Source organism: Thermobia domestica, chromosome 9 (genome assembly GCF_964235325.1).
Source record: "Thermobia domestica chromosome 9, izTheDome1.hap1.1, whole genome shotgun sequence".
NCBI classification, from domain to species: Eukaryota; Metazoa; Arthropoda; class Insecta; order Zygentoma; family Lepismatidae; genus Thermobia; species Thermobia domestica.
Genome location: NC_137462.1, coordinates 77,402,763 through 77,420,496, shown reverse-complemented (window position 1 = coordinate 77,420,496; position 17,734 = coordinate 77,402,763). Strand labels below are relative to the sequence as shown.

Below are 17,734 nucleotides of genomic sequence, written 5' to 3'. Positions count from 1 at the left end.
GTATTTAGGTAAGTGCTATTCTGTGCTCGAGCACAAGGCGGCAGAATTTTAGATTCTTTCTTTAAGATTCACAATAAGTGATATTTAAGACTAGCAACCCGCATAGTTCCGATGCACCACTGATGGTAGGGGTTTATTATTACTAATGGTAAATTTTTATCGCCATGGTCATGAAAATTTGAACAAAAAGGTCATGAAAAGTCATGAAAAAGTCATGAATTTACTTTCTGGTATTCCAGTAGACACCCTGGATAATGCGAAATTCTATCCTGCAAACAATCCAGCTGTATTGTTATCTTTGGGTCTAAGCCGGATCGAGCATGGTGGGTCGGCAGCCAGTCCGGTTTTGACAACCATTGCTCACATATGCCAAGATTACAGTGAGCATAGAGATACCATAAGTCTCACATTCAGGATCTCTATACCCGATTACCTACCCGAACAAATGCTTGTGTTGTGATCACATGAAGTACTAAGGTTAGTAAAAGAAAAAAAATGTATAAAGATCAGGATGTCCTACAGGCGCCAAGAGTATACCAACTGTGGGCCAGATTCATGGATTTTCGTGTGTTTAAATGTTTCCACCAATATATAAAAATGAGGAAAAACATCATCACACTTCAGGAGGTATATTTTATTAAATAAAACATGTAATAAAATGGAAGAGGTCGAAAACTTCTTCTTTCAGAGCTATAAGCAACCGAAAGGTTCCGGCTCTGATTTACTTTCAGATGGTTCACTCTTAGTTCTTTCAAGGCCATCGTGTACTAAAAACTTGAGAATAATCAGTAAGGATGTGCCTTCCTATCGTACTGGTAAAAGACTTATGCACTTGGGAGCATTGGATGGAGACATATATTCAAGCAGGAAATGTATTGTCAATAAATATATGATATAAGGCGTTTAGAAGCCAAACCGGTTAACTCCATTTTTTGTTAGTTCTACACATTTTTGACTTGGGAAAGATACATTCTTTTCAGAGACAAAATCTATTAACTCCATAGTGTAACAATTTGCCACTAGAATGCGTAAACGTTCTGATCATTCTCATTTAAATACATTGTATCTTGGTTACTAAAATGCTCACTACTGAAAAATCTCGTTTGATGGAGTTAATCGGTTTGGCATCTGAACGGCTCATAATATTGGTGTTGTAGCATTTTTTAATTCATCTGATATTGGGCAGAGTTTTAGAAAGTACAGAAGATAAATTTTCGTACACATACTACTGCAATACAACTATATATGGGACCATTAAAATTACATAAGACTTCAAAGCATTGCGTATAACTACAAACAGAACTAGAAGATTCAACATTTGTCATTACCGCCGAATGTGATAGTGCCTAAGGTTTAATACTAGACTATAGAGGATGCAAAGCTGTTGCTTAGAATTGAAATCAGGTTTCATATGATGGACCTTGTTACTTTGGAGCACAGTATCAATAGTGGCTAATAACTCAAAATGGAATATTAATAAGTTCCAGTTACTGCTTAAAGTAAACATTCCGTTATGCAGTTAACAACATACCAAAACTTTGGTCACTAATTGAAGGGTCATTACTAGACTTAAAAAAAAAAAAAAAAAAAAAAAAAAAAAAAAAAAAAAAAAAAAAAAAAGGCTGTGTTGAGGTACGAATATAGGGCTTGATGTCCTAATATGGATATGCCATTTGAACGAGATTAATATATCAGACTGGAGAGGCTTCCTTTCAATTACAGAACTTAAAGGAATGAAGTATGGTACATAGGGGCATTTTGTATTAGCAATTTGGTTAGTTGAAGTTCAGTGTTATTTTCAGCGCCGAGACTATATGACACTTGAACCCGTAAACAGATTAACGTGGAATTCGAATCACGAGCTCCCACTAAAAATTAATCTCCCACGCTTTTTTTAAATAAAGAATATGAAAGACATGCATTTGTCAGAGATCCAATATGGGTGATGCAAGGCCTACTGTTGCGGGAACATTTTAATACAGTATTTCATATCTGAAGAAAAAATATTCCACAACAAATGGTTCAGCATAAAAATGTTTGATTTAAATAATAAGCAGTTTAACTGAAGTATGAACAGTTTTACCTTGTATCATGAAGTAGTTTGACTATTAATCTTTGAAAAAGAAAAGAAAAAATTAGAACAGCAAGGAAGCAACAAAATCGGTGATAAGCCTCTAACCTGTGTAGCGTATTTCTCTCTCTCTTCCTCTCCCCCCCCCCTCCGATCAATTAGTTGATTACAGTGTTGAGAGTTTTTTACTATTAGTAGAAAGGTTCTACAAGAAGGTATGAACTTTCACGTATTTCCAGTTCAGCAAATTTTAGTTAGTGAAATTAAAATGAAATGAAATCTTTTAATCCATCAGGCTAAAGAAGACGGTGATGATTAGAAATGAATGAAATGGTGGAGTGAAGAAAGTGAGAGGAAACGGGAGAACCTCGAGAAAACGCACACATGGTATTGTCCACCACAAAGCTCACTTGGCTCGAACTGGGATTGAACGAAGGACCGCATGTACCAAATGTGAATGCTCTACCATTGAGCCCCCGCACACGAAACTTGTTTTGTTAATAGTGTTTAACTACGTTGTGGTATAAAGTAGGATTGTTCGTGGTGAAAGTGGTTCCAGAGAGAATATGATTAACGTAACATTTGGGAAGAGGATGAGGAGTTTCTGTAAACTTGAACTTTAAGAAGATTTAAAATACTACAAACTTCCTTTTTAACGCTACAAAGACCATTCTCTTTCTACGATAAGGGAAGTTAGTACATGATAATACTAAAATTTTAACTATTACAACATTCACAATTGTGAGTAATTTCATACAGAATTTTGACATTTCATGGCGCCATATCTCAGATGTTCGAAGATCCTAGTGTATTGCCTTAGTAATAGATCGTTTACAAAATGTGAAGATAATGTCCTGAAAAGTGCAGCAACACAGTGAGTAAATTAGGAAATAACCTAAGGTCTCATTCCGTAAGTCTTTGTCAAGTTTGCGCACGATAACTCATAAACTGCTATACTAATTATCGCAACTTCGCGTGCGTTGACGCAAACAATTATGGAATTAGCTCTTGGGTCTAAAAAAATGAATGAATATTCGGTAACTCGAAATGATATCCCGAACTTTGTCAGTTATTTTAGTTCTTCAGACAGACCTATTTGAAACTGAGCCGTCCTCATCTACAGACACACTTCCAGCAGTGAACCTCCTGTACGATTCAAAATCGACACCGAGAAAAACTACTGTCTTCTTAAATCTTTTTTCCCTAGCGCGCATAGAACTTGATATTCACTCTTTGTTCCATTCTTGAAACCGTGGCAAGATCATCACATACCACCAGTCTATTCTTAGCTGTGTCACACGTCACGCTGGAAATTTGGGCACATGGATGCTCCCAATTTCACACGAAAGATTCATCACTATGAAAAACTTCCGTGGGATAGGTAACTATGCAAAAAATAAAACAAAAGATTTCGTAATTGTGTGTGATGATTAGGCAAGATTTTTTTTTCTTAAGAAACAAAAAGTAACGACTGATCATATGAAAGAAAAAGCTGAGATGCCAATGTTGAGAATGATAGTTCTAATAAAAAAATAATAATGGTTTGTGGAAATGTGAAAATTAAAAAAAAAAAGCTAAATATTCCAAAAGCGAGAGTTCTTTTAAATTTGATTGAATTGCTAGTAGTATGTGCGTGAAGAGCGTGTGTATCTGTGTGTCACAGTTGGGAAACAACAACAATATGCTAATAAACTATGTATTTTCCTACATTTATAGTACATAAGCAGTAAATAATTTCCTTCATAAAAATAATAATAATAATAAAAGACTTCCAAATTATTGTTGTCAACGAACAACATACTTGTTAATGCCACATAAGTCAACCATACACATGAAAATTTACTCTCAAGGCGTGTTATTTTATTCAGCTCGACGTGGTCTGACGACTGATACATGTCTTCTATTTTGATAACATTTCAGTTACAGTTCGTACAGCATCAGTTTTTAGCTTTACATTTTTTTAAATATAATTCTCTCGAACACTACACATGAGCTTTTATACTTAAGCATATAATTTTGTTCAGCTTAATAAGATCTCTCAATTGGTACATCTCATCTTTGGACGGTTTTAAGGAGTTTCTTTACCAAAAATCCTTCATATGTTTACTCTATCTGTGTGTCCGTCCAGGAGACTAAAAAATCTCAAAGAACTGCTTGATAGATCAACGTCAATTTTGGCCAAAATGTGATATTCAAACCGGAAGTGGTAAAAATCAATCGTTTCCGATGTTGACGTTAGAGCAAAACTGCAGTAGATACTAGGAGTGGTTTCCTGCAACCGAATTAATTGTCTCAAGAAACTCAATCCTTAACACTTTACTGAAACCAGCAGAACTTCTGTATACCATCTTCTCGCTTAACCCTCTATTCAACCCGGAAGTTGTAAAAAAAACACTTCCGGTTTTAATTTCATCACAATAAAGTGAAAACGTTAATATGAAGCGAGAAACGGTTTTCTACAATCAATCAAGCGTTCCAAAACTATATTTCATCTCCACTCGATTCATTCCGAAACCGGAAGTAGTAGAAATCTACTACCACTTCCGGTTTCAATATTGAGAACATATCACGCCATAGAAACCAAACTCCTGCACGTTGTGTACACGTGACACTAGTACTTTTTTCCTTTAAACTATTGTTGAATTCATGGTCCTGGTCCGTATAACAAACATTATTCTTGGTCGATTGATCGGTTAGAGTTTTCTGTCCTTTTCACCGAGTTCAGCACCGAGGCTATATGAGACGGAACATCAGCTTAAGGTGGAATCCGAACCACTACTTGGGTTTATGTCTGAGGCAGGCACTCATCATTGGGAAACAAAACCCGGAAACACGCATACTCATGCTGGTCAAGACACTTGAAGATGCATTTTTTTTTTTTTTAGTATGTTTACACATCGGTGTAATTTTTACCTTTGTGTTTGTAACTGGTTGATTTTTTTCCTTATCATGGACATTGGGTAATATTCAAAATGTATTGACTGTTGAATGAATCAATTCTACTTGTTTTTTAGAAAGCAGCAAAATTACAGAAACGAAAGAAAGAATTCTTTCGCCCAAGTCACACGAGAGAGGGAAAATGGACCTAACCCTGCTTGCTCGATTTAACCCCATCAAAAGTGGTACAGCTTGTTCCAAGCAACCCACTGTTTGCTGAAAACAATCTTGTTTTCGAGACTAAGCTTAGTGCTTTCAGATAGAAATGGGAAATAATTATTGAATTTGTTTTTGAGGGAAACAAACAAAAGAATATACACATAGTAGTTTACAAGTGTTTTATTACGTATGTTCCACTCACAAGTAAGTTCTATCAGTGTCCAAGGTCTGATTAGTGAAAAGTAATAAATGATGAAGACGTAGAATGGAGTTAACATCAACAACGTGTATTCACAGAATGATAACTCAGCAAGAAATGATTTTGCGATAGCCAATGCTACCATCCTCATACAATTTAAAAGCAGAACTTTCCTGTAGTGATAAAAGCAGCCCTTGAACTAAAATCTTCGAGTGAGTTAGACAGAATTGAGTAGTAGATATAACAACAATAAATAGTAATCTCGAAATTCAGGACCTGCTCGTCATGCACGAATCTGTTGGGACACTGGAACAGTGAACTCAGGCAGTGGCGAAAAACCGGGAGGTATGGCAACCTTGTGTTTTCTAGAAAAACAAATTTAGAAAAGTTTATTCTATTAATAAATTTCCCTTATGTTTCTTTAAGAGGAATAAATCATACCTACTTGTTAGTAAAGTATTTATTTATGGAATATGATAAAAATGTAAAAAGAAGTGATAGTGAAGGATTATTTATAGCATATATTTTAGAAATATGAACAAGAAACCTTTATTTCTTGGTGAAGAAAAAAAAAAAAAAAAAAAAAACGTACAACCCCAATGTATTACCCTTTAAAGCTTAATGTGGTCTCTGAGGCTAATGCAGGGCTATGGATGAACGTAGAAGCGGTTTTCCAAAACGAACCTTTTCGTCATGTAACATCAGTGAGTGAAACGTGGAATCCTTTTAAGTCTCCTGTTCGATGGTTTTGATGATTGTAAGACTTTCTTCAGCTTATCATCTCTCGAAAATAAAATGTTTGAACTAACACGTTTTGCTGGCCAAATTAGTCTAGATTTTATATTTGTTATGAGAAATTTCTTGCTGCTCCAAGATCATTAATATATTCTACTCAATACCACTTATTTTGTCTGAAGCATAAGTTAATTACTATTATTACCCGGCTCCTACACCTATCCATCCTCTCATTGGTCTAAAAGTGCCTTTCAACAAAAATGTCGCGATCAAAAGCTCGTTTTCAAGTCCTGTACGTCTTGTAGGAGAAAGTGGTTTCTCAAACTTGAGCCCGTTTCGTGACCATGGCTTTTGAAACTGTAAATCTAAACAGAATATGTAAAAGCTTTACTTCGGTACTTCAGTTCATGCAAATATGATAAAAACAGAAACAAGCAAGAACTACTAAAATGTTTGTCTAATAACTGGTTGGTAGTTAGGAAATGTATACCCTTAGCTACAGAGACATATAATCAACGGTTCATAATTACCAACCGGCCGCCTTATGTTTGATTCTCCATAAAGTAAAGCTCTTTTTTCATATTTCAAAAAGAGAACAGCAAACGAATTTCAGATTGCAGCTGATTACATAATCAAAGTTGAATCTGTATATGGGTAGCCCAGAAGAAGAAAATAAAGATTCTACTGTTAGATCGTAAATAGCCTTGTGCTCAGAAAGTAGTATTTGTAAATAGCATTGAAATTGTTTTAGTTGATTTTAGTTCTTACGTTAAACTCATTAATAAATATTAATGGAGAATAAATAAAACATATTTGGTAAAAAGTATTTAAAATGTCCACTTGTTCACTGAATGTTTTCAATTATATTTTGAAAATACAAAAACCAAACTCTATCTTGCTTCTTCCCATCTTTCTGTTTGCTATCTCTGCAATAGAAATAGAAAGTAGATGAAAGAGGGCGAATAGTCACCAAAGTTTTAAGAGGGACCAGTGGGGAGAACAAATGCCTTTAAAAAAAGAAATCACGTACTTGAGTGTTATATACATTAACATACTCTTCCTCTTGGGGTCAGATTAGTTCGGACCAACCTTCCTGCACATTCGTGAGGTACGGGTATGAGATTGTTCAGAGCTTTCTTGAAATTCCAGATATTGTTCTTAAACTAACAATTTTGACTATCGAGTCTCTTTCGGGATGCACTGCGTCAATAATACACATATTGAGTAGGGGAAGATTCTCGTTCTTTGATGAAAGTGGAAGTCTGGACGAAGATTTTTTTTCTCGAAAAAAAAAAAAAAAATTGTAACGTTTCTGAAGTCGTTGCCAGCGGTTAAGCCTATTTCCTGTCAGGTCAGTTAAGTCTGGTCCAGGTATGGAGGTAAAGGATGTGCCTATGAGGAAATGACCAGGAGTAATAATAGGTCCTTTTCTTTTTATGTTGTGTGAAAGAGAGATGAGGGGACATGAATTGAGACACGCTTAAATTTGTAATAACAAAGTATTTAGTTCTTCATGTGTTAATGTGGCCTTCTTCATTGTTCTCACAAGATGATACTTCATTGACTTCACTCCCATTTCCCAGAGACTTCCAAAGTATGGTGATTGTGGTGGGATAAAATGCCATTTTGACTCTCCAGAGCCACGTAGTCGTATATTCATGCTTGAAACGCATCTGATTTAAGCATCTAGTATAACTCTCTCAATGTATTATTTACTTTTGCAAAATTGGTTCAGTTGTCACTGTAACTATTCTATCAGGCCTTGTTTCCATTTTGTACTAAAATGCAACAGCACACTGAGCAAGGCTATGTGATAATATGTAACAAAACACACAATCACGTAACAGTTTCGACACAGTAACTGTGTCTTCATCAGACGTCCACTCCTTCCGGCTGTTTGGGACTTGGTCACCTCTTATACTCTCCGGAGATCAACTTTTAATTAGGCTCCGCCCCTTCATTAAAAAGTAACACTTGTGTGGTTTTCACTTTCACTTTTTAGCTGCACACGTGTCCAATTAAAAGTTTACTTTTTTTCGCTGGATACATTCTGCCTTTATTTATCCTTATTTCTCTTATTAGTTTGTTCTCTTTCTTTCTTCTTCTTTAAGCAGAATCTTCTCCCACTGTTTATTTATCGAGAATCCTGCATTTCAATTGATCACTTTGTCTCCTGCCTTCATAATCTCCCTGGCTTCTTTCCATTTTCTCACCAAAGTTCTCTTCTCTACTTCTATGACCTCTGTTCCTTCCCACCTTATTCTGTGGCTTGTCTGTTCAATCTTACATCATCTTTGTGTTGTTTTATCCTTTCTTTCATCTTCTTTGTTTCTCCTATGTAAATTTTGTTACACTCCGCGCATCCTGCTTTATATATTACCCCTTTTTCCTTTTTTGTCCGCTATTGCTTTTCTCTTGGTTTTCCTGACCAGTTCAATTATTCTGCTTCCTCCTTTCCTGTACGTCCTTATTCCCTGCTTTCCGATGCATTCTCTTTATCTTCAGGGTATCTCAATATTTTTTCATAATGCTGCAATGAAATTCTCAGAGGTAAAATCGCATATAACGTCAGATGAATAGCATTAAATTAAATTTTAAAAAAATAAATAAAAAAAAAAATAAAATAAAACTACATAACATTTGCAAGTGGATCTGTTTAGGGTGGAATAGATTTGATAAGAATTGGCCCTGCGTAATCCATTGCGGAGTTCATAAAGGATGTCGTTAGTTATATCCTGGGTGCGGGCAGTTATCCCGTCTCTTGTGTACCTGATTTGGTCTTGAAACGTAAGCATGTTAAACAATGGTGTATAATTCTCTTGACCTGTCTGCATCTATTCCGATACCTTTGTCTTAATAAAGCTGTTAAAGAGTGTGGTCCAGTATGAGGAAGCTTGATGTGTTCGACTCAACTATAAGCCCTGTTAAGTGAGTCTTTGGCGGCAGAATGAGAGCGGAATTTATGTGACTTCAGATTTCCTGTAGCCTTTTTGTTTTTCTTTGTAGCATTATTCATAAATTCTTGGCAATATGAAACTACTCACACTAATTTTGATAATTTCGAGATTTTGTTGGCATTGGTCATGTGATTCTCTTGGCCAGATTAACGGCTGTAATCCTTCTGGCCTCTGATGTATCTTTAAATGTTCACCTACTTGATGATAACTGTGAATCCGTCGATGCAATAACCATGGCGAACCCATGCTGCCACAACGTTTTGTACTGAATATCGTTAGACTTTACACCTCGTGATATCAAATCTGCAGGGTTATCTGCCTCCCGAGCTGCATTGTTGCCATGTGTTGATTTGTGAAACCGTGTTAGCAACAAGTGTTTTCTATCCTGTGGCTGGAGATGGAAGCCAAGCTGGGGCGATTTGTAAGTCTGTCCATAAATGCATGCTGTCTATGTTCAGATGTAGTAGTATAGGTATTATGTTATGCACCAACTGTGCTAGCATTAATGCGGCATACAATTCTAATCTTGCCAAGGTGACTGTCTTGAGAGGCGCCACTTGTGATTTAGCGCACAACAACTAGTTTTTGTTACACCCGATGATTGGTATCGGGATTATATATACATGCTCCATAGGCGGCCTTACTTGCATTCGCAAACCCATGTATTTCAATACTCTCGACGTTGCTCTCACTTAAGACGAAATGGTTCACTTGTATACTGTTGATTGGTAAAAATAATTGGTGTAGCTGCTTCCGTTTTGCGGCTAGTACTGTGGGCAGTTCATCGTCCCATTGTATTAGATACAGCCACAACTGGTGCAAAAAACACTTGGGTTTATCAAACCAAGTGGGTCGAAAATTGTGAAGGCTACTTGTCATTTTGTAACTTTAGCCCTCATTGTACTAGTAATAAGTGTTACTTTGTTCTTAGTAAAGAACTTGTCCTTCTCAGGATGCCAAGATGGTTTTAATATATTAACTCCCTCGCCGTCTTGAAATTGAACAGAATCTCTCTCTCTCTGTAAGTAGGCGGACCGACTAATTTCTCTAGACATTTCTTAAATAACTGTACATATTCCTTTTGTTTCTCTTCTATTATTCAGTAAAAATACATCTTCAGCACTTAAAGTTAATAAATAAATAAATAAATAGATTTGTAAGCTTGTCATCTTCTAAAATGAGAACTGTAGAACACAGCATGGGTTGCCGTATTTCTTTCTTTCATGTTTATCATCATAATATACGCAATACAAAAACATTAATGAAGCATGCTGATTGTTTTATATTATGGTCATTGAAGTTTGCAGATGATTGTTCTCATAGCATGGAAAAGAGTGTGGGATGGGGTGAGAAATGCGAAGATATGGATGCCGAATTTCCTGGTAATCGAAAGTAATTTCTCTTATTTTGTGTGTATGTGTGTTTATTATTATTAATAATTCATTTGTTTTTGCGTGAATAGAGAAAATAATTTTTCGAAAGAAATTTTCACCATTATCGTAATGTTATCCACACTAAGTGATATGGAAAACAATTACATATAGTTTTGTTATGTGTGACTACTCTGTTAGTCATTGTGTCGTTTCAGATCGAGCTGTGATAATTTGGACGACCAAAGACTTCACTCAGAAAGAGCATAAATCTCTGCGAGTGAATGTGGAATTTGATCATGCTGCGCTTATTAAGTGGAGTCCAGATACGAAAGCGTTCATCATACAAAAGGGCGTGGAAAATACTGTTGAAGTCTATAAAGTTGGACGAAAGCCTGAGGGCGGAATCGGAAACATAACAAAAGCAATTACATTTCCAAAGGTGAGTACATTTAATCGTTTATTCTGTGTATGGACTCTTAGATGTCCCGATTTTGGCGGAGCAGTACTGATTTTTAAGACTTTTGTCGTACTTTTCGTATATATGTTTCGTGATACATACTTAGTACACTTTTTAAAAATAGTTGTATTTTCTGTTTATTTATTACTTGCACAGACACGCGAAATTTGTGTGGATACTGATACACTCTATTTTCACCATTATATGGATACACTCAAAACGATAATGATTAAAAATCGCACTACGTTAAGATGGTATAATAGATCTGCAGAATTACGTTTAGTATTCGCAGACTCAGATATGGAAAAACCCTTGCTGAGGAAGTGCAGTTTTAAAAGGTTGAGTAGGACTAATTATATCCTACTGTATTTTTTTTTAATATTATTATTATTATTTCACGTGTTCCATTTCTCATTATCAGTCAGTATAATTCTATATGTAGACAAAATGAATAAACATTAAATAGATCTGAAATACTTTCCGCTAAACACTTTTCTTGCAAACTAATTAATGGATAAATGTTGAAATAAGATTTGTATAGTTGTTCTTTTAGTGAGAACCCAGAGTTATTACATTTACTGTCAAGCTTTTTTGTTGTTATTACTTTCGATTGGATGGAATATATTTTAGTACTTTTCTTTAACTTTTTTTTCATTAGATAACTGTTATCAGAATCAATTCTGTCAAGAGCTTATTCTACAATAATTTATCTTATGCATACTGTAAATTAAAAAAAAATGAGTAACAATTTTATCTAACCAAAATAATTACGTCGTTTCGTCTGACGCAGCTCTAAAGACTGATCACACAAATATGTGCCAGATGTGGTATTTAACGTATTAAGTAGATATATTTAAAATATATTCGTTGTCAAATATATATATTTTTTTATTTTTCTTCATTTATTTTATACTATGAAAATATAAATATAGCATGGATTAATTTTAATTCTTATCTTATTATAGTCGTATAAAAAACGAAGTTGAAGGAAGTAAAGAAAATGTTACTTTATCCAGATTTTATACATTGCGTATGTTAGGAACATTTTTTTATTACATTGAATGAGTTTACCAAGGCAAGTATTGTTTATATCAATATTTAGAACAGCATATATCAATGATTGGTATACAACAATGGTCAGATTCCTTGACGACAGTGGCATAAGATAACTAATGTGGACCGCCTAAAACATAATAACATATTACAATAACTGAATAAGTTATGTGAGATATTGTAGTATCTAAAAATGCAAGTTAATGTACTGTTTATCATTACTATTTTTTTTTATATAAGACACACACATATATAATCTATATACATTGAATATACAATATAGCTATTATGATCATTACTTTGTCCAGTTAATGTTATTCACAAAAATAGAGCAGTCCTGTTTAATTCAATATAACTCTCCAGGAGAATTCCCACATGGAGAAAACGCTTGACATAGAACGGTATTATAAAGCAACTTATCCACCACTTTGACACAATCAGTTGTTTCACTCATCCAGCAGATCACTTCTTCAGTCTTCATCAGTGTATAATCCAACTGAACAGTCTGAACCGGTCTGAACTAAACTGACTGTAACGTATTGTTTATGGAGAATATAATGATCAAATAATATACATTATTGTGATAAGCTTTGCAACAGCATTTTCAAACTTTAGCCGAGATGATTACGGAAAAAAGATCTCCTCCAGTTTCTTACCAGAGGGTAGCGTTCTCAAAACTGATGCCACGTTCCCTCTTTGTACTAACATGCTGATGCGTTGCAGTAGAAAAGAGGTTGCTCTAGCGTCTCCTGACGATAAATAAATGCGGTGTCCGACTTCTTTTATAAAGTTAAGACCTTCGGGACCCCAGGAACCTCCTGATTCGATAGCTATAGTGGCAAAATGATATTTGTCAAGTAAATTGCTGTACTTCTTACGTTTTTCTGTTTCACGGCGAGCAGCCACGTTACCAGCTTGTACTGAAGAAGAATGTAGATTTGGTGGGGCGAAGGTATCAGAACTAGTAAAATCCCATATTTTTACATTCAGTCATTGCATTGCATTACATTCAGGCATACAGTCATTGCGTATTGTTTTGTAAATTATTAATCAGTGTAACACTTTGTATGGTAGAAACCTTGATTATATTTTTTAAAATAATTTATTAGTCATGCATTTGTTAGTTTGTCATATTCTATCGTACAATTTGGTAGCGCCATGGATGGATCTTCATCTATTTTTTTTTTTTTTTTATTTTCACCTGATAATACCAATACTTAGTTATTTCATATATGTTGTAGTAGTTGTAGTAGAGATTTTGACTGCTGTTTGACAATGCTAAGTATGAGTGAGTGCTGCCATCTGAATATCGTGGGTGAAATGAGTACCTGAGCGGTGAAACGCGTGGCAGTGGCAACGTGTAACGATGGAGGGAAGGGGGGGGGGCGACTACGAGAATCGTGTTGCAGTCATAGCGCTGCACAGGGTGAGCATGCCATTATCACAGATCTTCACCACCCTGAAATCTTTGCAAATCAGTGAACGATTTGTCAACCGCACCGTCCAGCGTTGCAGTGAAACGGGAAATGTCAATAACCAGCAGCATAGTGGCAGACCACATACAGTGAGGACCAACAGGCAATTAAAAGCGCAGCTGCAAGATTTTGGCGAAATCCTGTCAAGATTCAATCACTGATGTCCCTTGAGATGTCCATTTCGAGACAGACTATGTCATGAATGCTTAATCAACTATGTTACTCGGAACTTACAAACAAACAACGTACAAGTCACTTCCTGACTGATGCGTTACGCCATCAAAGAGTGGTGAAAGCCGAAAGTCTCCTCAAGCGTTACACGAGAAGTGTTCAGATGACAATTCCCTTTTCTGATGAGCTGTTCACAGTTGAGCAGTCTTTTAATGCTCAAAATGACTGTGTGTACTCATCATCATCAGTGCAAGCTACTGAACGTGTTTCCAAGATGTAAAGGTCCCATCACTCAGGAGTATGGTATGGTGGGATGTGAGCTTCAATGGCACAACACGGCTCTGTTTTTGTGAACAAGAAGTAAAGAAATCGGTTACCGCGCACCAAACCATAGTGTTGGATCCCATTGTGAAACCACTGAATACCATCATGTTTCCCAATTAACAGTGAAACTCCCAACAGGATTCCGCTCCCGTCCACAAGGCACGTTTAACACAGGAGTAGCTACGGGCCAACGACCCAGACTTTATCTTCACATCAGATTGGCCCTCTAGCAACCCGTATCTGAACCCACTCGACTACGAACTGGCCAATGCCTCAATCAATTGTCTGCAAAAAAGACACACCTTAATGTGGACTATCTGAAGCGCGCCCTGGTCAAGGCAGCCAGCCGCTTCCTCATCGAAGCTGTTCGTAATTCCATTGACGAGTGGCCCGCCAGACTCCGGGCCTTCATCAAGGCTCAAGGAGAACATTTCATTTTCAAAACAAGCTCGACACTTCCATGTATCATCTTTCAAAAGGATATCAACATATCGTCAACACAGGATCTGTATTTAATACCCAAACCTCTGACAGTATTTATAAAATAACTAGGTACTATATTATGTACTTGTTTCTAATATTTTTCTCCGATGAAAAACTCTTGAGTGAAGTTCACAATATTTGAATTAAGAGCAGAAGTTTGCAGATAGTAATGCGATTCACAATTGAGTGAATTCTAAAGTTAAACTAAGAAACTACAGTTTCACTGTACAACTTTCTTCTACATATGTAAAATCAGTGTTGAAGTATATCATTATACTCTAATACTGTATTATCCTTCACAATATCTGAATGCGAACACTGAGATAGTTTTCCTGAGAAGCAATTCGTAGTTCACGTCAATCCACTAGACGCATAATGTTACCTTCTTAGAATGGGCACTGTATTTTGTTAGGGCTCAACCATTTCTTTTGTTCTGTTTCTTTTCCATATTGACGTAAACGTACCATTTCCCGTCACTAGCAACAGGAATGATCGATATTCATAGCTAAGCGTGTGGTCTTCATACATCCAATTTTTTAACCTTTCGCATGGAATCCAAATGTTGCACGATGGTTGATTTTTTACAGTTTACGATATTTACTAGTTCTCGGCTTGACTGAAGTGGATCATCGTGGTTTAAAACGTTGAAACTATTTTCGTCAAAGCCTGATAGTCTTCCTATACGTTGAGAGACATTCAAGTCAAAATTTTCTCGTTTGAATCGACACTTCTTTTTCGTGCTTTCACTGATATTTGCTCTGTGCACGTTATCAATATTTTGCTCTTGCTTCTCTGTTAAACAGAAGGATATGAAATGAAATAAAATTTATAGTTTTATGTCCTGTGGTTATACCTCTTAGGCGAAAGGAGGTGAGAGATTAACGAAAATAAAATGGGAGAACCCCGAGTAAACCCACAGACACTATGTTGTCCACCACAAACTCACGTGGCCGGGGATCGAGCCAAGGACTTTTCGCACCTGAGGTGAACATTTTACTCCAGAACCACCATGCACCACAATCAGAAAAATATGTCACAGCTGGTTGTCATTAATGTAAAAATTTTGCAGTAGATGTGAAATTCTGGAATTGGCTTTATTGTTTTTCCAAAGTTTTCACTTTTTAGACCGATACACTTTCGCATACGCTGAAATCAATTTTGAAAGCATTTTTTCCACTTTGAGGCTGCTTCCTCAGAAACTGCTGTTCGGAATGCGCCAATAGCTGCTTTAGGCGATACAAGTCACTCACCACCATGCATCTTATTTTTTATGTTTAGGAACAAAAAGAGGTCATTAAGTGATAAATCAGGTGAGTACGTGTATGAGTCATTAATTTGACATTTTAACTGGACAAAAATTCTAGTTTGGTGTGCTGAGTGGGAAGTGAAATTGTGGTGGTGATGCAGCGATTTAGGTTTCTTTTACGCGATTAATTGATGAGCTCAAGCAAACAAATTGTCGTATACTACACAGCATTTACAGTCTTTCGATTTTCTAAAACTATGGCTGCCACATGTTCTGTGTAATTGAAGAAACAAGCAAACATCTCGGTACATCTCATGAACGAACAACTTTTATTGGTTTGAGCTCACTTTGAAACACTCAAAATGAATTGCTGTTTAGCTTTGGGTTCATATGAATGGATCAAACTTTTGTCCCCTGTAATGATGTTGTACATTAAATCTGACTTAACCCGGTTGAATATTTTTGAGCATTTCTTTACGTTAATTGACACGAGTCTGTTGTTGAGCTTCGGTCAAGTTGTGTGAGATCCAACGGCTTTAAAAGTTTCATTTCTCACACAAAACTACTTCAAGCTGCTGTGAAAAATAAACGAATAAACTTAAATAAATAACCACAAATATAATTTAAACATGAAAAGGTCTATTTTTCTGAATTTTGCAATAACGAAATACTAGCATCGCTGTTAGTTGTAGTTTGCAGAAATTTTTCCAATAGCCCTCGTGTTGGGGTATCGTATGTAAGAATATCTGTAGCTTAATATTTTGCAGATAAAAATTTTGATACTTACTTCATTCATTCATTTATTTAGAAGTAAAAAATGAATTAATCTTAATAGTTCTTGTAGTAACTTAAAATTGCTTCAATTTTATTTTATTTTGTTTATTTTTATATTTAGCAACATGAATCCAATGTGGTAGGTCTTGGAATAGCGTGCACAGGGAAGTTTATAATGTCTTGTTCAGACAAGACAGACTTAATCCTTTGGGACTTAAAAGGCCAACAACTCGCTACAGTTGATACGTACCTGATGAATACTTTTTGTGCTAAAGTCTCCCCTTGCGGACGGTTTGTTGCAGCTTCAGGTAAGTAGAGGCTTAAATTTTTTTGTACTTGTTTCTTGCTTATTCTACACTAATATTGGTTACTATAGATTAGTTTGAATAATAGAAATACAGTATAACTAAGTTATTTAACCTTTTTTAGTTGATGGAGACTATATCTACTACAGTCTATTGAAAATACTGCTAAAATTAGGACTTTCGATATGTTGGATGTAAGAGTGATTGATTGGGTGTCTTCTATTTTTTTCCTTATCTCAGGGTTCCTACTGGTCAGGGAAAACTCGGGGAAAATAGTGCAGGTTAGGGAAGCTGAGGGAAGAAGACTGGAAATCAGGGAAATTTTAAAAATATATTTTTTCTAACATTAATCATACACCAATTTCGGCTTAGTCAAGCATTATCAGCTAAGTGAATGTATAAGAAGTATCAAATCTTCAGAGTAATTGATTGTCAGTCGTTTGTGGGTAGATATTAATGATCACAGTATGGGACGTTACTCAGATTTTTATGAGAGGTAAGTGGTATGTAGCGTATAAGCAATTGATTACACAGGTCTGCAACCAAAAAGCTGTTTGCATAAGTTTAGCTGATTTTTACGCTTCTGGGTGCACCGAAGTCGAAAATGACCCCCGTTTCTTCCTGGAAAGTCGAAATGTAACGTGGTCAAACAGAAATCGCTAAATTGCAAATGCATCACACGAAAATAAAAATGAACATGGTCCGGATGGGGATCACTGACACATATCGTAATGTGTCATGAATGAGAGTACGAGATTACAAAGAAAAACCAAAACCAATAAATCTGTTCATAAAACGAATTTAGTAAGATTACATCTGAGATTTGTAAAACGTTGGTAAGTAGTTCTGGCTATACTGTTTGTTGCTCAAATGCTACGAGCACGCGAGTACGCGGATTTTTGTTGGCCCTGATATTAGAAAACTCATATACGAAAAAGACTTCATCAGTTCAATGACTCCAACTCAAAACGAGGCTTTACTGTGGTCATCAAAACATTTTTGGAAAACCGAAAGG

The 17,734-nt window shown here is 35.9% G+C and overlaps 1 protein-coding gene across 1 annotated transcript in view; it reads left to right on the top strand.

Annotated features, from left to right (window-relative positions):
* LOC145694764 (transducin beta-like protein 2) overlaps positions 1–17,734 on the top strand; it is a 69,893-nt gene that overhangs the window by 37,456 nt on the left and 14,703 nt on the right. Inside the window, exons 3-4 of the mRNA XM_081771386.1 lie at positions 10,647–10,870; positions 16,536–16,722. Of these exons, the coding sequence (XP_081627512.1) occupies positions 10,647–10,870; positions 16,536–16,722 (411 nt within the window). The remainder of the gene's footprint in view (positions 1–10,646; positions 10,871–16,535; positions 16,723–17,734) is intronic.